This window comes from Lepisma saccharinum, chromosome 3, assembly GCF_977018435.1.
Source record: "Lepisma saccharinum chromosome 3, izLepSacc3.1, whole genome shotgun sequence".
NCBI lineage: Eukaryota > Metazoa > Arthropoda > Insecta > Zygentoma > Lepismatidae > Lepisma > Lepisma saccharinum.
This window is the reverse complement of record NC_139231.1, coordinates 79032816-79060029: the sequence shown is the minus strand read 5'-3', so window position 1 is coordinate 79060029 and position 27214 is coordinate 79032816. Positions and strand designations below refer to the sequence as shown.

General features: G+C 37.9%; 1 protein-coding gene across 2 annotated transcripts in view; it reads right to left on the bottom strand.

The window, feature by feature from the left end:
* Positions 1-537: 537 nt before the first annotated feature.
* The window catches only part of LOC145985181 (unc-112-related protein-like), a 182757-nt gene continuing 156080 nt past the window's right edge, over positions 538-27214 (bottom strand). The window contains exons 6-11 of one of the 2 annotated variants that reach the window (XM_083118879.1): positions 26421-26599; positions 22521-22758; positions 14898-15110; positions 14021-14062; positions 7333-7569; positions 538-4448 (exon numbers count right to left, since the gene is read on the bottom strand). In XM_083118879.1, the coding sequence (XP_082975005.1) occupies positions 4248-4448; positions 7333-7569; positions 14021-14062; positions 14898-15110; positions 22521-22758; positions 26421-26599 (1110 nt within the window). In that variant the 3' untranslated portion in view covers positions 538-4247. The remainder of the gene's footprint in view (positions 4449-7332; positions 7570-14020; positions 14063-14897; positions 15111-22520; positions 22759-26420; positions 26600-27214) is intronic. The other variant, XM_083118880.1, reaches the window with a different exon arrangement.

Sequence of the window (27214 nt, the reverse complement as noted above, 5' to 3'; positions counted from 1 at the left end):
AATTAACTAATTTTCCGTGATTTGCAAAACTTTCAGGATAATTCAGGTCTGTAAATAAACCCTCAATTTTGTGTTTGAGTTTATTTTGCAGTTCATTTCGTGAGAAAACTATGGTAGCAAAATGCACCTCACACCATTGAAAATCATGAAAAATTAGCATTACAATGTGTTATTTCACATTTCGTCAAAATCAAAATATGCATGCCTTTAGTCATTAGTAGTGTGTGTGAGGGTGCTTCAATTGTGTGAATGCAGAGGGATGACCCTCTTCCCCCCTGCTTAATTAATGAATTAAGACAATCCTAAAATTAATGATGTCCATCAATTAACAGTAGCAAAATGTGATTCACCCCCTTCCCATATTCTTTCCTTTGATCTCTAAAATTAAGAACTTGCTCATGGAAACTATGACCTTCAATAATCCTAGGTGAGGGGCAAAACAAGAAAGGTTGGAGTAAAACATGGTCCATTTTTAAACTGAACAACATGTATAAAATGAAGAAAGTTAGGAAAACATTCAAATAAAAATACAACTAATAAAATTTTAAAACTTCTTGTTTACTATATTACAAATTTGTTGGTAACAAGTAGACTACAGGACATAAAACATTAAATTTAAAATAAAATTCATGTCAGAAAAACTTCTAACCGTAATCCATGTAATTTGTAGAGTAAGATATAAAATATTTGATAATGATTTGCCATGCAGTTTAAAAAGGAGGTAATGATAAAATTGACAACAATGGGGGAAAAATGTTAAAAATTATTTTCAAACATTAACGGCACATCCTATCACCTAACAACATAAATAACTTCATTACAATCCCTGCATTTAACGTTTCTTAGCTATTTAGTACTTCTAGTTACTATTTACATTTTTACAACAACATAGTTTTGTTATACACAATCTGTTCAGGAAATTTGCGCAAACGTGTGCGATGAACAAGTCTCCATATAGGAAGCACAAAGTCTACTAACTTCTTATATCATTGCAATCATATTTAAAATAAGACTGTTAAATATTCCATGCAAGAATTTCTCAATAAACTGCATGTAACTTGAAAAAGTTTGCAAAAACTTCCCATACATACTTTGCATACAATTTATCTCATACTAGAAAATAGGCACCTTGATTGCATATATGTAAATCCAGACAAAACAAATGACTACGTATATACAGTTTTTATAATTTTTTGATATACCTGCACTATTCAAGACTTTTTTCTATAATGTGTAGGTAATCAATTTAGTAATGGCAGATACTTCTACATACTTCTTTGTTTTGCCTCAATTTGCATTTCAGTTATCACAAAGCAGTAATTATTCACACGACATGAACACAAAAAAGTAGTTAATTACTAAACTCTTGCCCATGCAAGTCCACAAGTAAAATCAACATGTATTGTCTTCCTCATGTTACATGATGTCAAACAGTTTAAAAATGGCACAAAAATATATAATATACGACTTAATTACATCTTGCGAATTAAAACAAACACTTTCTTCAAGGTGGAACAAATACAAACTGCATCATAATGACCAGATGTAATAATGTTCCTTAATTCTTGATGAATTAATAAAAGCTGTTAACATGTTTTAATGCTGAAATTGATGAATATGGGGGGAAATACATCAGTACAAAACTAAATTACTGAAATCTGGAACACACTTGAACAATGGCTTCCCACCATCCTTAAGATCAATAACTGTTACTTCCCAAAATATTAGTCACTATAGGATTAGTGTTTCAAAACAATATTCCATTCAAAACTCTTCATGAAAGTCAATTCTAAAGTAGTGTACTTTTAATTGCAACTGAAAGAAAATCTTAATACGTAGAATACATTAACAGTACAGAGAATTGTGTAAATGAGAACTGTTCTTCAATTCCTTCAGAAAAAATAAAACATATATTCTGTAGTGTATATTTAACCAATTCATTCATTGCAGCTGATTGGACGGAGATTTAAGCAAGTAAGCTTTGACATTATTTGGAACTTCTAGTCTGTATGGCAATTCTGCCTTAAAAAAAAGAACTATTTACTGGAAAAAGTTGAGACTATTAGCACCAATTAAATTGGTAGCAATAATCAAATAACCAGTCATCCCATGGAAAGCAAAACCACATTCATGTAATATATTCAGAACTTAGTCTTCATTCTACATGCGATAGGTTATGCTGATAGAAAAGTCACCAATGTACAATTCTTCCACTTGCAAGTCAGATGGAATAGTTGTATATTTGTGTATGTGTACAAAGTGAATAGTAACACACTAAAATTTAAAATATACTTGCACAAAAAAAAAAAAAATCAGTTTAGTCTGCTACTTTACAATAATTTCAATAACTTGCTTAACAAGAAAGGCATTGTCATGCTTCATACAAATGGTAGTTCCTCAATATATTGGTTGACATTTTAAAAAGGCGTATTACTTCAAAGTAATGCAGGAAATCACAGTTTACAATACTTCACCAGTACTATGTTAAATCCCAAACATTACAAAATGCCCCACATTTTAATAAATTATGAAGTTCAAAGCATGTAATTTGTAATATTAATGTTGCAATGTTAGCACAAGTGCACCAAAAAAGTGCCTGAATAGTCAAAGGTACCAAGGCCTCTAGTCTAAATTCATAGTGATTAGTTAGGAACTCTGCATTTAGTACCTTTATTTCTTAAGTTATCTGTTAAGATTTTTTTTTAAGAATGAATAAGTTATCTATGTGATTGCATATTCTGCACTTTGCTTCAACAAGCTAGTGTGTCAAAAACCGGACCTCATTAATTACAAATGTCTTAACACACGTCTACACCAGGAAAACTGTACTGCAATACCAAACACACAGTTTATTAAATGTAGTACAGCTGTTGGTATTCAACTATTCATAAATAAGTTTTCTGTTCTGAGATGATGTTTGCCACATCATGGTGACAAAAAAGTTTGAAATTATTTTGACAAGCATTTATCAATTCTTAATCGATATACAATGACAAATGTGGCATTTTTTTTTTTTCTTGTACACCTTATGTCAACGATCTGGATACATTTAACCTTATATTCTTTGTGTTGCAGAAACTGGCATCATATCTTTGCACACAACCACAATACCACATGCATTATTCTAATATTTCTTTCAGGTGATCCTTTTTCAATTAGCTAGAGGTAATAATTTCAGCACAGGAAGAATGTGTGTTGTGCAATCTATTTTTAAAAAATCCGCTCCCGACTTCCTGACAGCTGTGAGTGGGTGAGTACATATGACTTTCATTTAATCTTTTATTTCCTTTCAGTATAATCTTTGGGCAAATTATTCATCATGGAAGCACTATGACAACATAAACTGAGCTACTCAGGAGTAAAACTTGATAAACCACAAAAGTATGAAACCGAGAAAAATGCAGGTAATCGTCCATTGCATTGTGGCTTATGGGGTATTCAGATGCTCCCATGTGTTTCTTACTGTCACTGGCTACTGAAGGAACTGTCACTATTAGACTGTGCAGCAACTGAATCTGATGTTAACTCAATTTTGAACGGAGCGTGAGTTACCAAGTTTTACTCCTGAGTTGCTCAATTATTAAAAGGTTCGAGGAAGATCTGTAATAAACAACATAACATGATGAATGATCCACCATAGCTAGGTTTTGCTCAAGTACCTGTGAAAAATTATTTCTTCTAGTGCATGATACAGTTTCATTAATAATCTTTACTGCCTTTGCACATTTAGTCACATATACTGCATATATGTGCATTACGATAGCAGTTACATTGGGAGTACAGAAGTGAAATCCAATCAAACAAATTCTGTTCCCCTATGGTATGCTTATGCATCTTTCGCACGTATTGATCAGTTTTCACGACTAGTTGTGTTATACTAACAAGGAAATCATATTCATGTACTTATATTGCACCTTCATAGATGTAATTATATGATTAGGAATATGGCAAAACATGACAATTGCAGAGAACCACAATTAAGAATTTTTCTCAGTTTGAGTTACATATTCCCTAATGTCAGTACAGTCAACATTACATTTGACAAGACAGCACAAAATCATGGTGCATCCCTCTCAGATCTGCATCTTTTACTTGAATATGCCCTATTCTCCTGTTTGTTTGGTTATTTTTATGTTAGTGCGAGAGTTGTCAACAGCAAGGTAGGGAGAATAAAAAAATTGCAACAAAAACCCGCAATAGAAAAGGGTTCATATCATTGTCCATATTGTTGTAATTGACCAAGCACATTATACCCAGCCACCAGTTAACTTATGAAACAATTCCTCGTTGAGAGTTTGGTTTGCCTCCTTGGATCTCATGGAAAGGAAAATATATCCACCAATGAACTCGTGCACTACTTTGCAGTCAGCAGACAAACAGCTAAAAATGATGTTTCCTTCTTCGAACTGTACCATCATGTGTTTTACCTCCCAGTTTACGTTCCATGCCTACAAGAAGAAAAAGACACCATTGCTTTGGACCATGGAAAAAAAAATATCTATTTTTATGCATTAGTGAAGGTACAGATAACTTTTAGTCTAAATAATACTACATATGTGTTTTCACGCATATTCCTTCAGGAACCAATTTTGGTCAGAACATGATTGTAGAATTCATAATTTGTAAAAGAGACACGCGGTAGTATATAAATACGGATAAACTAGTACTCACTTTATCTCAAACTGTTTTTTCTTCTGCGTTCTATTAATTTCAGTGGCCACTGCCACCATCCTCGTTGGAACTTGCTGTACTGTTGTTTGGTGTGTGTCTTTTGTTTGTAGTTCTACGGCTACCGCTAGGTGTGCTATTGTTAACTGTAAGTCTGCATCCGTGTCGTCTGCTATCGATGTTTTGCTCATGCGGGAAGTGCATTATGGCATGTGTTTCCTTGATTTTGGTGTCTACGAGTGTGTGAGCAGTGTGTTTGACTTGTACCTTTTGAATTTTGTGGCTATGGTATTTGATGTGTTTAGCAAGACCAGTAGTGGGTTGGGCTTTTTTTGCATCTGTTAGGTGCTGTTGGATTCTTTCATTGACAGATCTGATGGACCTGCCAATGTAAGGTGCCTGGCACTCCCACTCTGCATCGTATACACCTGGGTTATGAAGGAGGGAGGGGAAGTACTGTTTGAGTTTGTTTAGTTTATCAGCTATTTTGAGCTTGTGCGCTACTTTGATGCCATATGGGAGAAGGGCTTTGGATATGCGGTTGGATGTGGTGGGATGGTAGGGGAAAGCAAACCATTTATATTGGTTGTTGGAGGTTGTTTGTGGCTGATTAGGTTGCATGACCTGTATTTCAGCTTTACTGCACCAAGTGGAAAGTTGTGCTTTCGTGTAGCCATGTTTCAGAGCTTTTTCAGTGATGGTGGCTATCTCTTCTCATAGATCCTCTTCTCTGCAACAGTAGGAGAAAGCTCTTCGATAACAGTTCTGCCATACAAGAGGATCTATGAGAAGAGATAGCACCAGAGAAGAATCCAACAGCACCTAACAGGTGCCAAAAAAACAAACAAAAAAACAACCCACTACTGGTCTTGCTAAACACATCAAAAACCATAGCCATAAAATTAAAAAGGTACAAGTCAAACACACTGCCCACACACTCGTAGACACCAAAATCAAGGGAAAACATGCCATAATGCACTTCCCACACGAGATCAACATCGACAGCAGACAGGCACACCACACTTGGATTCCCCTACTACAACAGTTAACACCAGGAAATAGCAGACGACACGAATGCAGACGTACAGTTAACAACAGCACACCTAGCGACAGCCGGAGAACTGCAAACAAAAGACACACACCAAGCAACAGTACAGCAAGTTCGAACGAAGAAGAAAAAACAGTTTCGCGGATACAGTGAGTACTAGTTTCTCTGTATTTATGATTGTAAACTTACTGAAAATTAAAAATCTTTGAAATTGTACTGAATACAGAATCTATGGAACAATCAAATTTGTTCTTTCTTTAAGTCCACTTTTATGCACAGATATGATAATTGGAAATGGACCTAGTTTTGAGTGGAATCTGAATCATTTTATGCCTCCACCAGGTATCAAACCCAGGGTTCCTTGATTAACAAAGCAAGTAAATTCGTTCAAAGATACATAATTTTACTATGACTGATAGTTTTGCTTACTGAAAGGCATGTTTTCTTAATGCAAATTATGAAATGATCAAAATGGAGGAAATGTCTGGTAACGCTAACTCAGCATCATGAGGCAATCGCGGAATTTCTTGAAAAGAAACAGCAGTAAGCAATGGGGATTGGACTTTGCCAAGTTATCTGTCTTTTTACACCAGAGGCTGCTACATCTTTTCAAGTTAAAACTGTAATTGTCCTTACAATGCTGGGTCAGTATAAAAATTTTGGTATTCTCACCATGTGCCATTTGGATCCTAATAAGCTAAAACTAATCGCCTAACTACAAACTAAGTTTTATATTATACTTCAAAAAATTAAATTAGTGTATGAAAGAACCTTTTTACTTTGGTAGCGATAAAAAATTATAAAAAAATAAAGTTAATAGCATTTCAAATTTATTACAAACTTTGTCACAAAACTGGTCTTAAAAGTGTGCAATACAATGTTCTTTCACTGTCAAAAAAATATTATATATTTTAATCACTACTTATTCAGTATTTGACACTTGGTTCTTTTAAAAGCAACTTTTTTAACTAATGATACAGTTTATGGGAATTATGTATTTCAGCTATTTTACCATACTTTGTTACTTATATATGTAGTACGGCTTTCAAAATTTAAAGTAACAAAAATATGTCCAGGCCTTAGTCATGACTATGGGCAAAACAACATTACTTAACTGCTTTGTCTGCTAAACACAGTTGCTATATAGTCGCCAGAAGTTACAACTTGAAAATTTGCATAGGCACAAAAACAAAAATTCTAATTTTGAAATCCACTCCTATTGGTGCAGAATGTTTATGATGTAACAAAGAAAATATAGGGAAGGGAGAATGATGTAGATTCACTCAACCCAGCATTACCTCTAGATTTGCCGAATTTGTTCACACTTCTTCCATGATGACTACTGGCAACCCAAGTTTATATATTGTCCTATGAGAAAGAGAAGAACGTAACTCCAAAAATGCAGTTTTTGGATTTGTTTAATGTATTTCCTCTGAAGAGTTCTATTCAGAGCCAGATTGATACATCTCCATTTCTAATCCTTAGCAGTAGGTGGAGTCGCATATCTCCAATTTACTGGTGCTTTTTTAAGTGTCAGACATATACATAATACATTATTTCCTATTTCCCTCTGGTTGACACATGACGATATGCCTTATTTGCATCTGTGAACATACCTTCATAGTGTTATATCTCCATGTCTTGATGTGGTCGCCTGTATTAATATCCATACGCATGAGGCGATTGAATGCCACTCCCAGCAATTCCTCCTTCTTGTGACCCATGAACTTCACAATGAAAAGTGACACACCATACTCTGGGAGCGATTGCCAGAATTTTATGAAATTCATTTTGGCCTCAACCAGATGTAAATCTTTCACGTTGGCATGGGCTTCCAAGATCCTCTGCACAATCTGGAAGTGAAACAAACAAGTTAAGAGTTTGAAGAGAACATTTCTTGGTATCTTAAATATCTTAAATATTTAGTTTTTTATATATTTAACATACAGTTAGCTATAAAAATCAATTTATAAAATGTAATGTAGAGATGGTTAAGTGGAAGAAAAGGCTTGTGCCTTAACTTCGCCATCCAAAACAAGGAATAAATAAAATAAAATAAATAATTTGGAAGGTTTTAAGGAACCACACATGAAAAATAGTGTATAGTCTTCATTCCAGGGCAACTTCTTCGATCCCACAAATGTGTTTATTAATACACAGTACAGCTAGATTGTGTGTGTTCAGGATTTTTACTAGGACTGTGCAGATGGGTTGGTGGTAGTGGAAAGTATTGGTTAAAAATTCTCTGATATGCAGTGGAATGCACGTTAATATTAACGAATACCTTGAACAATTTTATTGTTAAACTTTTCAGGTATTGGTATCTCTATGGGAATCCAAAGAGTATTATTGACTGTCAAAGTGGCTCTAGCCTGAGCGCAGTGTTGGCAGAATGAAAGGGAAAAGGAAGTGATCACAAATGGAGGGGACAAGTTAATGCTGTTTTGTAGATGTGAATGATTGTCTCGGGATAGATATGGAGGGGATAGAAGAACCAGCTGAACAAATTAGTGAAAAGAAATAGATGAAACAAGTAGAATATTACTGGAGTTCGAAACGGAACAGGAAGAGAAAACACGTTTCCTGCATGTAATGAAGAGAAGGAAGGGAGAGAGGGAAAGGTACCGAGACCACATGGCATGAGAATAAGTGTGTGCAGCAGGGATGTTCTGTCACATGAGTGAAGAGGCGAAAATAAATTTGGTAAGGAACATGCAATATAGAATAGAGGAAAAATATGCACAAAAGGATGTGAAGAGGAAAGAAAAATGCATAGCCTATGGGAGCAACTGGAAAAGAATGCCTACGAGAAGGAAGACAGACATACAATTAACAGAAGAAACAAAAAAGAAGAAAAAAGAGGTGGTTTGGCATATGGAGTATGGGAGAGGCCACAGATAAGATATGCAAAGTGCTAAGGAAAGTGAGCATAAGGACATACAGAAAGGCAGGATGCACAGTTTTAAGCATGCAATAGGAAGGTATTATCCGAGGTAAATTGCAAACATGTGATAGTATATCCATAGGGGAAGAAAGAAAAAATGGAAGGAGAGAGGCTGAAACAACACACCGATGACGTGAGACTAGAGAGACAAAAATGTGATATTCAAGCACACCAGTGAATTATGACAATAGAATAGAGGTAGGGGAAGGAGAAGAAACAACTAATGAAAGGAGAGAGAGGAAGATAGGCAGGGAGAGGAATGCCAGAAAATTAATCTGTCCACATTCAGATGTGAGGGGAATGACAAGCAGAAGGTCCCAGACCCTCCCTAGGGGCCTGTCATAAGATGTCACAGTTACAAATACCTGGATAGGAAACATCTAATATATGGACTGACGTCTTCATTGTTTTTGTCTTTAGATGTCTGTACAGTGTGTATACATAATATTCCTTTTTGTACAGTAGGATCCACGAGACATACCGTGCAAATTGTCCATGACCGTTTTCATTAATTTTTCTTACATGCTGTGTGTTTTTAAGCAATTGATTTTTATGTATGCTGGTGCAGAAGTTGTCAACAGCTTGTTTTCTTTTAATTCTTGAAGTTCTTACTGGGTCAAATAAAGTGCATGAACATGGTAATTGACAATTTCCATGGTAATACTCATGGATCCTACTGTACTGCATTTTAGTTTGGTTCTTAGTCTGAAGAAGACCATATTATAGGATTGTAAAGTTACTTGTGAAGTGTTTCTTTTTATATGTATATGTATATATATATATAATGGATAAAAGCAAGGAGGACCAAAAGGGCAAAATAAAAATCAAAGAAGGAGAAAGGAAACACTCACTGGACAGTGGAAAAATTCAAAATTTTCGCTAGCTTAGTAGCATCATCGGTGTGAGAAGAGAGAGACAGAACCGGAAGTTGGGGCTCTGCAGAGTTGCCAGGTCCCCATCGAAGAAGAAGCGGTGTGTAGAATGAAAAAACACTGTTTCATCACCAGGCTCGTCGAAAACTGTGAGTGTGTGGGATGGGTTGCGAGGGAGGGTGGGACGGTGGATGAGGGATGGGCATTACTGGGTGGCCTTGTTCAGGCCAGGTGGAGTGGTTGCACTCATGGTCGATATATGGGCCCTCTCCCATCTTTTGCGAACAAAGGTGTTGGCTGGTTGGGGTAGGAGATGGATGATCGCTACCCGGAAGCAGTCGTTGAAACGGATGTTGTGGTGGTTGGTGTGGACGGCGATAGTGAAGTCCAGGTTATGGGTGGAGGAGCGGTGGTTATTGATGTGGAGGTTGAGGGCCGTAGATGTCCCCCTAACTTAAAAATCACCACAGATGTTGCAGGTGAGGATGTAGATAAGGTTTGAGGCATGGCAGGTCCCTTTGGGATGGAGGGTAAATTTGCACCTGGAGGGTGTGAGAGGTAATGAGGATGGGGCAAGTTTTGCACCTAGGGCGGTTGCAATTGTGGGCAGGGGGTGTTGGTTGTGTGGTGAAGGGGTGTTGTGGACCAGGATGTTTTGGATGTGCACGTCCACATCGAGGGAGGACACCTGACTACCTCTATCCACATAAACCCCACCAACCACATGCAATACCTACACTTCTCCAGCTCGCACCCGTTCCACACCAAAAAGGCCATTCCATTCTCTCTGGCCCTCAGGGGACAGCACCTGAACATTTCACCCACCTCCCGCCAGAATTATAACCTCCGCCTACACCAAGACCTGGTCAACGATGGATATCCCTCAGTCCTGGTGATGAAACAAATATCGCGAGCTGCCTCACACACCACTACCACCAAGAAACCTGCTGCCACCAACCCACCTGCACTCATCACCCAATATCCTCCCCACCTCAACAAAAGCAGGCACACAGTACACTCTCACTCTCTTCTCCCCATTCTCCACAGTGATCCTGAAACCAAAAACATATTTCCCGACAAGCCCAGAGTGGTTTTCAAACGCCCCCAAACCTCCAAAACATCCTGGTCCACAACACCCCTTCACCACACAACCAACACCCCCCTACCCACAAATGCAACCGCCCTAGGTGCAAAACCTGCCCCATCCTCATTACCTCTCACACCCTCCAGGTGCACACGGCCACTGGCAAATTTACCCTCTATCCCAAAGGGACCTGCCATGCCTCAAACGTTATCTACATCCTCACCTGCAACACCTGTGGTGATTTTTACCTGGGGGGGGGGACATCTATGGCCCTCAACCTCCCCATCAATAACCACAGGTCCTCCACTCACAACCTGGACTTCACTGTCGCCGTCCACACCAATTATCACATCATTTTCAATGACTGCTTCCGGGTAGTGATCATCCATCTCCTACCCCAACCAGCCAACACCTCTGTTCGCAAAAGATGGGAGAGGACCTATATATCGACCATGAGTGCAACCACTCCACCTGGCCTCACCCACCCTGCCCTCCCTCCTAACCCATCCCACACACTCACAGTATTCGACGAGCCTGGTGATGAAACAGTGTTTTTTTCATTCTACGATGGGGACCTGGCAACTCTGCAGAGCCCCAGCTTCTGGTTCAGTCTCTTTCGTCTCACACCGATGATGCTACTAAGCTAGCGAAAATTTTGAATTTTTCCACTGTCCGGTGAGTGTTTCCTTTCTCCTTCTTTGATTATATATACTTTGGCCACCATCTTTAGTGTTTTTGCCAATAGCCATGAAGTACCAATGTAAAATTTATCAATATAGATTACCAATGTAAATGTTTTGCAAAGGATCTGAACAATTCATTCTCTCCCTTGACGTATGTAACCAGGTGACTGCAATGGGTTTTACCTTAGACAGAAGAAAGTGTATTTACCTAACAAAACCGGAGTATCTGAATTAGATTTTTACATCACCTTCATTGAAGCAATAACAAATTGGTGTACACTGACATGCCTAAAGATATGTGTTTGGCAATTACGTGGAGATAAGTAATTTACTCTAAAAAAGTTTACTTTTCATTTTTCTCCATGCAAATTTGCTTCATGATCAATTTCATCACCAGGCTGGTGGTTTCCTCAGGCATATACTGCACATGCCACCAGACGGGTGGTGAAATTGATAGCGAAGAAAATTTGCGCGGAAAAAATAAACAACACGTAAGCAGTGGAGTCCCGGGTTCAATACATGTTGGAGAGACATACTGGTTCAAATCACACTTTAAACTATAGGTCCAGTACAGATTAGCCTTTCCATGCACAAAGTGGACTTTAAAAAGGGCTTACAAACTCAAACAGCTTGATAAGTGACACTTTAAAAGTCTGTCCAAGCTTTCGACCACATCTCAGCGTCATCATCAGGGCTGATCGAGAGAGTGAAAGGAACAAGCAGCAGCAATTCCAATGTCAGATATCTTCCTCTCTGCCTCTTGACCAGCCCTGATAACGACTCTTGAGATATAGTCGAAAGCTTGGACAGACTATTTTAAAGTGTATTTTACCATGCTGTTTGTTTGTTGTGTTTCATGTGGCATAAGAAGTTTTTTATTATTAGTACCTCAAAATATTACACTGTCTATATCACTCAACAATGAAAAAATATATTTTGCATTTCTCGCTACACACACACACACATATATTTGTTTCTAAAGCACGTTATGTTACATTTTCAGTTGGATAAGCAACAACTATTATTACTATTATCACTTTTGACATATTTGCAGAAAATAACTAGGGCTGCCACATTTTTCCTTGCTAACACAGGATGCATACTGAATGGGATTGTAAAAATCAGCTTTTATACACTAATACACATTATATTATATACAGTATTAAATTAAAATAATACATAATATAAACTTTCACAGGACATTAAAAAAATCGTAGACTATTGATGTCTGACAACACTAATCACGCTTAGCCAAATAATCTGGAAAATTGTATTTTTCTATGTGCATTCATTTACAGTGTTGTACACTATGGAATGGGGTATATTCAAACAGGAAATTTTATACACTATCGTTAGTAAAGTCAGCATAATTGAAACAAATGTTAGTGCAAATGTGTGCACACATAGGTGTCTAATAAAACAAAAAAATTAGCATAGCTTTGTACATTACAAATTATGGAAATATAGTGGTGAACAGAGAGAGAAAAATTATTAGTTTTCAAGTTACAAGAACTGCGATTCTTGCAAAGGTTTAATCTACACTGACAGTAAGATATGTTTGGCATGCACTTTCCACTAGAGCATTGTCACAAAAGATCTTGCTGCATAAGAAGTACACAATTTCCTATGGTTTATGTTTATTATTATTGAATTGGTGTTTAATTAAGGCTAATCGGGACTGGAGCTACAGTTTAGAGTGGGATCTGAATCAGTATGTGCCTCCACCAGGTATTTAACCCGGGACCTATTGATTACAAGGCAATGACACTATCACTGTGCCATTGGGGAGGCCATATGGTTTATGGAACAAGATGTCAAGATATTTGATTTTATCATATCAAGTTTGGTACTTTGTTACTGCCCGCATGCATGTGCACAAATTGCCTACAAACGTGGTTTCTCTTTTATTATTTTTGTCTGGCTTGATTGTCTAGACACCTGTGATACAAAATAGGCTCACATAGCCACAAAACTATTGTGAATATCTACACAAAAGCAAAAGTAAACCACAGAAAGATTGCTCTAGAAGGAATTCCAAGACAATTTAATTTTTCAGAATTTATCATAGCAGAGGAGAGGGATTTTCGGAAATGGCTTCCCTGATGTCAACCAAAGGCCCAGCATGGCTTTAAGGTTGAACCATTGCATTATTTAGTACAAACTAACTCGGTCCATCAATACACTTTCATTCATGCATCATCCTATTTTCTTCTATCCATACTTTCATTCATGCATCATCTATTTTCTTCTATCCATACTTTACATGCAAAAATTCGGTGTTTGGCATGCACTTTCCACTAGAGCATTGTCACAAAAGATCTTGCTGCATAAGAAGCCCTCAATGAAATTTTATATCCCAATTGTGTGTTTCGATATCATCATGCTTTGTTAGATAAATAAACAGATCTATGCAACAATTGGATAATGAAGAATTCATTATTCCTCCAATATTAAATACAAAACTGTGAGAACTCAAATCCTAATGAATAAACAAAAAATTCCAAAACCTGAAACAATGTAAGAATCATGCTATAGTTCAATGTACTGTAATGTTGCATTACTATGTATTCATGCATGTATTTTTTTTTTTAATGAAAAGGCTGCTTTGCTTTCTACAAAACTATGATCTTTTGTGACTGATATTTTCAATCTAAGTATGGTGAAATTTGGGCAAAATACATGGGGGCAAAGGGGGGAAGGGTGAACTTTAAAAACCATTACCCCTTTTGTATTCTCGGGACTGCAGTTACACCCATACAAATTCTGTAAGGAGTAGAAAGAAAAGAACACAGATGGGAAACTTTGCATGATCACTGAAATAACATAAACAGAGATCCAATTAAGGAATAGATAAAAACTACATTTCATTGATATTTCATCTTAGCCTATAAAGAGTTATTACATTGCAGAGAACTATGCAGTTTTCAGTTACGGCCAGGCACAGTCTTGCCTGTTTTGTTCGATTGGTTCAAAAGAATTAGTCAAAATTTTAATTTTTCCTCTTATTTTGCCTTATGCACAAAATTATTATTACAGACATAATGTTGATATTATGCGAGTAATCCAAGATGCATCATTTGATCAACCTGTAAATAAGTGTGTATATTTTTTGAAAATAAAAAAAGGAAGTTGTGCCAGGTATTATCACCCATCTGGTGTATCGAGTAGAAGGGGTCTGTCCAATAATAATAAATTGGCAATAAAATATTAATTATTAGTTTATAATAATTGCTACTTGCTGGTATTCACTTTTATATCAAAGCCCTTCTCTAGTTCAGGTGATGGCCACATACAGTGGAACATTGATTTTACATTTTCCTGCATTATACGTCCAAACTTTATGGTTCCAACATAAAGCAAAATGTTATAACAATGTTCCCTATTTTGTGTTTTCCCACATTTTAAGTTTTGTTGTCTTGTTCACCTGACAAACATAAAATCAGTTTCCTACGTTATTCATTATTCCCCATACAGAATGTGACAAAAATTTTGATTGTATTTCAATAATTAGAGGAATTTTGTTATTCCATTCAATTTTAAATCAGTTTCGAATATATTTAAACAAAGACAGAATTAGCTTTAAAAAATGCTGTCATACCTTTCCCTTCATTTTCCGCAAGAATCTAGGTGCAACATAATCATCAGCATTGATGTCCAGGGCTGTAGGATTGATGGCAGGAGCAGGTGCAGGTCGCTGCATTTGCAAGAATGCAATAATTGACTTCACCTCTGCTTCATAGGAGCTATCCGCGAGCGTACGGCCTTTGGCAGCCAACCTGCATGCAGCCATCCACTTCGCATATTGTTCCTCCTGAAGGAAAATAAAGTGGGTCAAACATGAATAGGTATGAAATTTTAAACAATGCTAGTCAAGTGTCTGTATAAGAAATTTTACATTTTCCTGCCGAATGCACAGAATGTTATAAATATTTCCCAGTTTCTAAAGTGGTTATGGGTAAATGGTTTTTGCTATTCATAAAAGTGGTTGGAGCCCTACTGAGTACACCGGATCTGACACGACACAATGAGTCATTTTGCTTCCGACAATACGAAACAAATATTTATTATTGTTATCAGTGTTTTTTTTCTGGTAAGAAAGTTTTTGGTACTCTACAAGTTGATTTGTTGTTATTATTTGTTATTGTGTTTATCATAAGAACTGCTCTAAATATTGTGGTATATAAATGATCATGCATACATGTGATTTGGATCATTATTGCATCCAAAGTAAATGTATAAATACAAGATCTATCTTCTGTTTTTTCAGGAAATTAGGTTCTCATTTACATCTTAAACGAACAGCACTCACCGCAACTTTTTTTTCTACATTTCCGGTCCACCCACCAACAGGAGACAAATTTAGTACAAGAACTTCTTTTATACCTTTCATCTATTCTTTACATGGAACAAAGAATGGACTTTTGTATGGTGCATTAAATATATAAAATGGATGTTCAATGTCGCAGCAGGAACTGAGTTTTGCCAGAATGGAGTCCAGGTGCATTCCAGCTCATTTAAGTGCAGCCCCCTCCAAAAAAGGAAAAAGTTTAATTCGCATACTGCAACCACATAGTTATTCGAGCAATAAATACCAAACTGGTCTGAAGATTGTTTTTCTTGTACAATTTACGATGTTTTGTACATAATATAATTTGTAATAAGCCTATTTCTTTTACGTAATGTAATTGTAACATAATTCATCTCCTGTGCCACTTCATTCCATAGCGCATCAATTTTGTCTTCTTATGGTGCTCAGTTGATGAATAATCGTACAGCGAAGGCCTCACTTGCACAAGAAAGATTAGCTGCTCTGTATCAAGCTCTATTTTTAAGCTTGACCGCACTGTCAAACTTACATACATATGTGCTGTTAAACAATACAGTGATGAGTCACATGCAGGTGGTGCGCTGAGAAGAAAGGATTCGCACATGCACAGAGCATTTTGTCGCATCGTGCTCCTGCGAGACCAAATTCCCAGGACCTTCACTGTTTTGTTGCAAACCATCGCAAGGTGACGCGAGTCAACTGTTTCGTCTAATGTGCAACGGCTCATAAGAGCCCCATGTTAAATGTTCGCGTCTGATCCGGTGTGCGGCTGGCCAAATTGTTGGCCTATCGGATTGGATGGGGTCATATTTCAGTCATTTGGAACCCACTGCAAAGTGAAACTCTTGATCTATTAGGGTGGATCAAGTGAAAACTGACCAGCGGATGTATTGGGTTATATTTATATATGTATGTGTGTGGTGACAACCCTGTGTAGAAGTAGAGCAGGAGGTAAGGAATGAAACGTCTACTGCATAATGGACTCACCCTAGATGTGAGCACGTGATATACATAGGCGGTTGGGCAACAGTATCATCTGAGCAGCAATCAAGGCCGAAACCTCTGGAGTAGTTTTGCTGCATGACAATGCACGGTCACATACGTCAGCTGTTACAAAAAACATGTTGGCGACATTTGGGTGGACAATGTTGGAACACCACATCGTATAGCCCTGATTTATCACTATGTGACTTCCATATCTTTGGTCAATTGGAAAAAGGCATTGAAGGGTCGGCGCTTCCACTCGGACAATGAAGTCATGGACAATGTTTGCAACTGGTTCCGATCTCAGCCAAAGGAGTTCTATGAGCAGGGTATTCACTGCTTGGTGAAACAGTGGGACAAGTGCTTGTGTAACTTTGGAGATTACGTTTGAAATCCAGCATGTTGATTTCATTCTGTGGCTCCTGTTCCGTTTCATTTGATCCACCCTAATATAACAATACCACAGCTGCAGGATCAAACTCTGGTTGAGGCAATTTTACTTTTTACGGGCAGAGCTGATATCAATGTATCGTTACTAGAAAGTATAGGTTGGAATTTATTTACCAACACAGACTGATACTTTTCTGGCATTTTGGTCTTTCATGGGCTCCGCACAAATTGCCGAGTGACATTTTCACAGTCTACTTGTCCTGTAAATTATGCAAAATTCAAAGTTATATTTTATTTTGCAACAGTTTTGTGTGAAAAAGTGAATTTTGTGATAACATGTAATTTAATTAGGGCAGAGCCAATACCGATATGACTGATACCAGAGGTATCGGTATCAAAAAGTATTGGTTAATTTTTCTAGACCTAACCATCAAAAAAAAGGGCAACAAATTCAACCCACAGTCTACAGAAAACCAGGTGCAGGGAACCAATATACGAGGGTTATTTTTTTAAGTAAGGTCCATTTAGCAATAAAAACGAAGTAAATGTTTTTTCAAAAACAATTTATTTTCTGAATTTACATACACTTCTCTATTTTTCTACATAATTTCCTTGCTGGTTTAAACATTTATCGTAACGAACTAGGGGTTTTTGGATACCCTCCTCATAGAACTCTGCCGCCTGTGATGATAGCCAGTTACTCATGGTATTTTTCACCAATGTCTAAACGCTTGCAGCCCAGGAAGGTGTTCAGATGGCGGAAGAGGTGGTAGTCACTAGGTGCAAGAACTGGACTGTATGGCGGATGATTGAATACCTCCCAGCCAAAAGATTCAATCAGATCTTGAGTTTGAGATGCAGTAAGTGGCTTTGCATTGTCATGAATGAGTACGGCAGTGGCTGACAGCAGTCCACACCGTTTGTTCTGGATTGCTAGTTTTCTTAGGGTCTCACAGTAGGAAGCTGAGTTAATTGTTGTTCCTTGAGGCAAAAAGTCCACTAACAAAACACCCTGCCTGTCCTAAAACACAATTGCCATGATCTTGCGCTTTGAAAGTGTCTGTTTTGCTTTCACTTTGACCGGGGCAGTGTTCTATGAGGAGCGTAGTTTGTTATGATAAATGTTTAAACCGGCAAGGAAATTATGTAGAAAAATAGAGAGGTGTTTTGAAAAACATTTACTTACTTCGTTTTTATTGCAAAACTGACCTTACTTAAAAAATAACCCTCGTATATCCACTCCCTCTCCAATCACCCACCCAAACATAAAGCTAATTTATGGCTTAACTTCTACTGAAGAGCTTCTCGCACTGAACAAGGAAAGAGGATCTGGAGGAAGAAATTACCATGGTTACAGACACAGGACTTCAGAATGGGTAGACAGTACATCAACTTTCAACATGAGGTAGTAAAGCTGCTATGTAGGTGCGACAACCTAACAAACACCACCCAGCCAGCAGCAATAAAACAAAATTGATTTCCTTCCCTTACCTCCAGACAACATCCAATTGCCTAGCCAAGACCCTGAAACACTATGACATCAAACCAGTGAACCAAATAGCCAGTGTCCTAAACAAACACAAGAGATCTTTCCTTTCACCATTTTACAACCCAGGAGTATATGATGCCCAGCGCTCCTAGCAGTGAGCGAGGAAGTAACAGGAACCAGAAGTGAACCCAACAGTGAAACATTGAGTCCCAAGTGGATGGTGGCAGAGGCCACTGAAATTAATGGAACATTTACAAGTAAGTTTCACGGAAATAATTTAGTAACTCTCTTTGAGTCTTCTTATTATCAACCACATTTTTTATTCCCCCCTAATGTGAATAAAATTATACTTATAATATTGTATTTAATTGATTCAGTGTAACTTACATGAAAGCCACAGAAAACCACGGTTTGCGACTTGCATGCTTTTTCCCCGAACACCCTAGATTTTATGTTGTTAAAGTAATGTGATTTGGTGAGTTAGTATGACTCTGTAACTAGCATTTCTTATTTTAAACTGGGATTACACAAGTATCAGTATCGGTTCAAAGTGGTATCAAATCAATCCTAAATTTAATATAGTCTTGAATATTTTAAAGTAACAATTTTGGTAAATTGATGCATATAATTAGAGTGGAATACTTACATACTATTATAAACAATATTTTGAACTCTTAAATATTACTGAATTTGCTTGAAAATTGTTATCGGTAGAAATTGGTGAAGGCATTGGTATTGGTTGAGCCCTACTATTTTCCCAAGGAGATATTACAAATCATCTGCATTTGGGTGTCCAGATAAACATTACCTTTACTGCATGTGGAAGCTTGAATGTATCAAACACAGGATTGTGAATGAATGCCAAGAAAAAAACTAAAGTTTAACAAAGTTTATTTTGTGTGGAATCTGTTGGTATTTTGTTGATGCCGTATCACATAATTCGAAATCCACGGAGAGGAGCCATCCAGCAAAGAGTCTGGAAGAATAACAAGTGTGCTTTTGTGCTGTATATGGATTCACTTCCTTTCTAGCCTGAATATGTATGCCGTTTCTGAAATAAACTAAAAAGAGTTGCTACATGTAACTGGCAATGCACGTTGCATTTTGTTTCTCATCTGAATGCTGAAGGCAAGAAGGCATGGTATCAGTCTACAAACATTCGATAGGTTGGATGGATTGGTCATGTTGGATGTTCATCGCGTAGGACTTGAGTGTATATTATGGACTTCTTCTACTATTTATAATAATAATAATAAAAAAAAAAACTTCAGCACAAAACATTTACATGACTGGCAGAGTGATCAGCGTAATGTACTACGAAGCCAGGAATCCAAGATTCAAACCATGGTCAGACATGATTGTGGCATTGTGTTTGTCCCGTCATCAATTCCTTTAGTTTATCCTCATCACTGTATTTAACCCAATGTAGAAAAGCAATGTAATATATCAAGCTCTCTCTCTCTCTTCCTCCCCCACCCCCATAGACCTCCTCCTTCTCTCCCTCTTCCCTCTCTGAGAGCAGAAGAGGAGAGAGAGAGAGAGGAGGAGGAGAGAAAAATCTTGAAAGGAGAGAAGAATTCACATAAGAAGAAACAGCACCTAACTTTGGAAACTATGGAACCAGTTATCAACAAGAACAGGAAATGTGATGTGATATAATCCTAGTGTCCCTTCTGGTCAAAAATGTTTTCTTTTGTACGAGGGTGAATCAAATATGAACGAGCCTTGTGCGGAAAAACAAAATTTATTGAAGGAAACAGAGACATTGCCACATCCTATTTTTCTACATAGTCTCCGCCCTTAGTGATACCTTTTTCCCAACATTGTCGTAGGTTCTTGATGCTGTTCTCGTAGAATGAAGCTGGGCAGGTAGCCAACCAATTGCGCACAAAGGTTTCCACTTGATTGTTGGTCGCAAATCGCTCGCCGCCAAGTGCATCTTTGAGGGGTCGAAACAGGTGAAAATCACGTGGCGAAAGGTCTGGGCTGTACAGTGGATGCGGAAGCGGTTCCCAGTGCATTTCCACCAGTTTCTGCCGCCGCGTAACACCTGCTGTATGGGGTCTGGCGTTATCGTGGAGGAACAAGACCTGGCGGATGGGACAGCCTCGTCATTTGCATCGATACTGCACCTTAACTTGATCCAGGAGGCCGCAGTAGTAGGGTGTGTTGATGGTCCGACGTTCGTGGAAGAAATCAACCAGTAGGATCCCCCTCCAGTCCCAAAACACCGTGGCCAACATCTTCCCCGCAGACAACCGAACTTTGGCCTTCACGGGGTTTCCTTCGCCTTTTCTCCTCCACTCCATGCTGGCATGCTTGGATGCTGGGGTGTATTGATGCACCCATGTCTCGTCACAGGTAAAGATGCGATGCAAAAATGCTTCCCCTTCCACGTCAAAACGAGTGTGAAGCCGGCGAGCAATGCGAACTCTGTTATCTTTTTGAGCAACATTCAGCAGCTTGGGAACCCACAGAGCTGTGATTTTGCGGAAGCCCAAGTGCTTTGTGATGATTGATTGGACAATGCCATAGCTCACACCAAGTTCTGCCGCAATTTGCTTCACAGTGACTCGGTTATCCTGTTCGACAAGCTCACGAACACGAGCCATGTTGTCATTCGTCACACTGGTGCGAGGACGACGGGGGTGCACTTCATTTGCAACACGTTCACTGCCTTGCTGGAATTCCTTACACCACACCTTCACTCTTGCCCATTAGAGGGTACCATTCCCAAACTGGGCCTACAGTCTCCGGTAAAATTTGGCCGGTTTGACGTTTTCCTGGGTGAGGAACTTGATGATTATGCGTTGCGCAACAGACACTGGCACACTCTGCTCACTCATCGTGAGAGCTACTAAACGAAGCATGCGACATGCCGGCTGTTCTGGTTCCCGACTCACGACAGCCCCACCTACAGGCTGCACATGCCCAATCACACCCTGCTACCCATTCCGACACTTAGCCAATCAAGGCTCGTTCATATTTGATTCACCCTCGTATCATTCTTGCATTTCAAAATAAATGCTTCTAAAATCACTATTATTGATATTGATGTTAATATACACATTCCTCCTCTAACATTTCTTGTTTATTTTTAGTACTAGTGATTAATCTTGCAGAGCTCATACATAGCCAAATGGTTAGTGGTCTTGTTTTTCATAAAAGTAAGCAAAGTAGGAGCTCCAACTGGGAAGCTACCTCCAAGTAATATTAGTAGACTCTGGTCTTAAAAATCAAAATAATAATAATAATTAATGAATAAAATAAATTGTATTTTTAAAAAACGTGGTGATGCAACTATTCAGGGTCCATACATAACCCAATGAAAGTCTGTTTGGCAATCCCCGAAGATAAGGTTAGAGAGAGGATCATTTACAAGGGGGAGGGAGAATATACTCTTTCTCTCTCTTTTGAAAAAGGAAGAAGGAAAAAGAGAGAAAGAAAGCGGATGAGAGGAAAGAATATCTCTCTTCTTTTCCACCTCTGTTTCTCTCAACAGGAAGAAAGAAAGAAAGAAACAAGAGAGAAAGGAATAGAAAGAAGCTCTCTTTCTAATTACTGTCATTCCGTATGAATCCTTTTAGTCTGCAGATACAAATGTGATGTATGCAAACTATTAAACAAAATTATATAGTTATATCGTTTTCAAAGAAAGAAGTATTAGGGATGGAACAGATTAATCGGTATTGGTCCATGTAGGCACATCAGTTTACAGATAAAATTATTGATAATTTTACAAATCCATATATCTATAAATAGCCTGTGATTTTGTGCAAAAATTATGCCACATTATGGTATGATTATAAAGGTGTACACAAATTCAAGTTCTGAAATGTCAATATACACAGTTTGACTTTCTAAGAACAAAACCTTTGCAATTTTATATCTGAATATTGGCATTAGTAAATTTTATACCAGTAATGTCTAGACACTGATCCATCCCTAGTAATAGTAACCATGTGCCTAGTAATATATAAAACTATTTTCCAACATTTCAAGATCGTACAAGAACTCGCATATGCACTTACCGAATCACATCTAATGTACATTTCTGTCATGCCTTCGGCACTGGGAACTTCCAACTTGATACCATATTTCCCCTGCGTGATGTTCACTTCCGGCGTAACCTCGCAGCCACGCAGATATATGTGCAGGACAGGATCCGAACCATGGGCTCCATCTTCCCTCGATTTGTACAAAGTGAAATGCAAATCGCGGCAGACAAACCAGTACCTCTTGAAGGCTTTCAGTGTGAACCGCTTTGGTCTGCAACATGCACAGGAAACACCATTACTTGCATTGCAAAAAGTTATCATCATGAAATAAGTTTATCCAAATCACATTCACACAAAAATTCACTTTATGCGAGGTACTTTTTAGTCATAACCAGGGAACGGATTTATATGCACTAAAAAAGTGTTTGATATGCAAATATATACCAGGTGGTCCATTTATAATGACAGTATGGAATATCGCATGCAGAATGCATCCAATTCAAAAATAGCATAGAATAAAAGTTTGATACTATTAAGGGGGTAAGTCAATGCCACAAAAATTTTGTCGCCGCCACCCACCCCTTAGGGGGGGAGGGGGGGGGTAAATGTGAAATTTCGAATGGAACACCTCCATTCGTTTTACATATTTGGATTCAGTGTTGTTCGAAAAATTTTGTAAGAAAATTTCAACCTTCGAACATTTATAAACATTTAGTAGTTTCAGTTTCATTTTGTTCCCTTTATTTAATAACAGTTTTGGTTTCCGTTGAGAACATTGCAAAAACGAATTTATTCAAAAAATGTGTGCAAATAATTCGGCAAAAGAAAATTGTTTGCAATTTTTGTTTTTGCGTAACAATAAATAATATTAATTTGTTCCAACTCTCTGGTTTCAAAGAACAATTTCATATGAACAACAAAATTAAGTATGTTACTACAAATTATATCATTTGAGGTACACAAATAAATGTTTAAAGGAGCAAATGCTCAAAATGATGACCGTTCTCTTCAATGCATTTCAAAACACGGTGTCTGAAACTCCACACTGTTAGTCCCAAAATGTCAGGAGTGATAGAGGCACACGCATCAATAATTCGTTGCCGCATGTTTTCTGGCGTTGGAACAATTGTTTGAAGAAAGGGTTTTGTAGACACCCCCAAGGTCATCCTGTTCTGCTGCGGAAAGATATGGAGGCAGCATTCCCGTTCGCTTGGCATACATTATTTGTGCGTAAGCTTTCGTGCAAGTTGCATTGAGGTTGTGGCTGTGTGCATGTTTCTGTGGTCAGTCAAGGTGGACCAGAAAATCGAGAAACCTGCCAATTGTGAAGTAAGTGATGATGTGTATGACACGTCGTTCCCCTTTGTACAAATTTGACTGTTTTTTTTTCTTAATGACCTTTTCGTTTGTTCCAATTCTTATTGTTATTAACCTTAGTCTCTGTGATGTACGTAGATATCTTTAATGTTCAGTCAAATCACCAATAATGCCAAGATAGAGACTAACATTTATGTACATTTCATGTATGTTCGGTTACCAGGGAAATTACGGTGTTTTTTTTTTTCCAGGAGGTTCGGGCGTGAATATTGAAATAGTGGGGATTGTGAATTGTCATGTGCTGTTATTTATTTTGAATTACCTATGGATTTGAAGGGATAAGGCTTTGAATATTTCAAAGACGTTCAACACCATGTTTCCGTTATGTTAGTGAAAACGTGACTTTGTGTTTTATTAAATTTACGAAGGATCCGAGATGTGATTACCCGCACCATATTTTTGTTGGAGTGAAATAATGTAAATGTCTCTCCTGTATCTTGGCAGGGTACCAATGATTTATAACATTTGTCGAATTGAGAAGTTTGTTTGTAAAATGATGTGTCTGTCAATACAAGAAAAAATGTTGATATCGTCCTACTTTACGGTGAAGCACATCAAAATGTTGAAGCTACAAGAACTTTGTACAGCAATCTATTCGAGGACGGAAATACTCCAGGCATTGCAACCTTCTACCGCATAGTGAAACAATTCACGGAAACTGGCACTATTCATCCAAAATCTAAGACCAGGAGGAAAACTGTTACAAATGAAGAGGCTGCAATTAATGTTTTAAGTGCTGTTGCTTACGATCCCCACATCAGAACAAGGCAAATATCCCTAGGTTCGGAATTTCTAAAACCAGTACTCTGCAAATTCTGAGAAGTTTCAAGTTCCATCAGTACCGTATGTCTTTGCACCAGGAACTTCATGGCGAAGACTTTCAAAATTGTTTAAATTTGTGCAATTGGGCGCTGCAACAGATGCAAATGAATGAATAATTATTTTCATCGGTGTTATTCTCTGACGAATCATCATTCACCAACCATGGTCATATCAACAGACACAATATGCATTATTGGTCTGTTGAAAATCAGCATTGGATTTGAGAAGTTGAACACCAAAGACCTTGGAGTGTAAATGTTTGGTGCAGAATAATTGGAAGCCGGTTGATTGGACCATATTTCATTGAAGGCACATTAAATGGACAAAAGTACACAGGGTTTTTGGTAAATATTCTGCCAGGGCTGTTAGAAGAATTGCCACTGCACCAGCGCAGCAACATGTGGTATCAACATGATGGTTGTGCAGCTCACTACTCCATTCAGGCTCGAGCTATGTTGGACACAAAGTTTCCTGGTCGATGGATAATACATGGAGGATCAGTTTCTTGGCCAGCTCGTTCACCCGATCTCACGTTGCCTGATTTCTGCCTTTGGGGGACTACTTAAAGAAAAGTGCTACCACGAAGTTCCAACAACACCAGAAAACATGCGGCAATGAATTATTGATGCTTGTGCCTCTATCACTCCTGACATTTTGGTACGAACAGTGTGGAGCTTCAGACATCGTGTTTTGATTTGATTTGAATTTAAAATTTTGGGTGCATCAGCACTAAGGCTATTTTGCACCCGTCACATTATGCGGGGTGCAGCCCCTTATCGTAACACATAACAACTCTAACGTTGCAGAACTAAAATCATAAAATATTAAAATATTCCGACTTTCGTTAAAAGCTGAGGCTGTAAAGAAGCACTCAGCACAAATAAGGACAAAACACAGGACAACACAAACAAAATTATACTGGCTATGGGGCAAGTCGCCAGAGCCTCGTTAGTCTGCAGTCCAGGGTGTGCTATGTGGAAGTGAGGTTGACTATTGGGTGCACTACGTGAAAGGAGCACCCCTTACACCCCACCGTGTTTTGAAATGCATTGAACATTTTGAACATTTGCTCCTTTAAACATTTATTTGTGTACCTCAAATGATAAATAATTTGTAGTAACATACTTAATTTTGTTGTTCATATGAAATTGTTCGTTGAAACCAGAAAGTTGGAACAAATTAATATTATTTATTGTTACACAAAAACATAAATTGCAAACAATTTTCTTTTACCGAATTCTTTGCACACATTTTTTGAATAAAATTCGTTTTTGCAATGTTCTCAACGGAAACCAAAACTGTTATTACATAAAGGGAACAAAATGAAACTGAAACTACTAAATGTTTATAAATGTTCGAAGGTTGAAATTTTCTTACAAATTTTTTTCAAAAAATCAACTTTGGGTACTAATGGGTTAAAGAATATCCACTGATATTAATATTAATTTTAAGATGAATGTGAATACATTAACGATCTGCAAAGATTCGTGTGTAGAAGTTCAGTTGTACACATTTTTCAGGTAGGATGTAGACTATTTTATAAATATTTAAAATCAAGAATATAAATGTACACAAATTCTGCCATTTAGTATAATTTCGTGGTTTGTGACTGGAGCCATGTGAAATCTTTGAAAAAGTATGAAAACAGTAAAATTAGAGGTACAATAAAAAAGTTAAATAAATAATTTAGATTGGAATTGATAAATGTATACAAATATGCTTAAAAAGACTTACTTCAGAAATCTCAAATAATCCGAAAGTTCTGGAACCTGGGTAATATCGTTGGACCCCGAACTGATGTGAGATCCTTCCAATGTCACCTGAAGATCTGTGAGGGCAGCATCAATGTCATCATCAGCTTCTGTTTTGTCCAAATGTGGCTGTGGGATGTTTGCTTGCAGATTTACTTGCAGCTGAAAAGGGAATATATAAATGAATCAATAGGTTTACAATACGAGATAGAACTAAAAACCATAACAAAACCATAATACAGATATTCAGAATATTTTCTCCAGATATTAAGGGTGTTCGGAAATAAATTGGACAAGTGTTATATAATCCACATTTGTTATATTTTACCAGCAATCTCCCCCTGACTGAATGCACTGCTCCCATTTATCGGGAAGTTTCCTGATGACTGCAGAGAATCAATCTCTTGGAGTAGAGTTGCACCACTCACGGACAGCGGTCTGGAGTTCTTCATTAGATTGAAAGTGTCGCATCCTTCATTTTGTCGAACAGAGCATAATCCAAGGGGGCTAAATCCAGTGAATACGCAGAATGTGGGAGCACCGTAAATCCCATTGTTGCCAATGCCTCCTGTGTTTGGAGGTTCGTATGTGGCTTCGCATAGTCATTGCTGAAGAATCACCCCGAGAGCCCATTTTCCCTGCCGCTTCTGCTGAATTCTGCGTCGCAGCTTCCGTAGAGTTTCACAGTAGCTGTCGCTGTTTACAGATTGGGTAGTGGGAAACCAGCCACCAGCAAAATTCCATCTTCATCCCAGAAAACTGTACCCATTTCCTTCT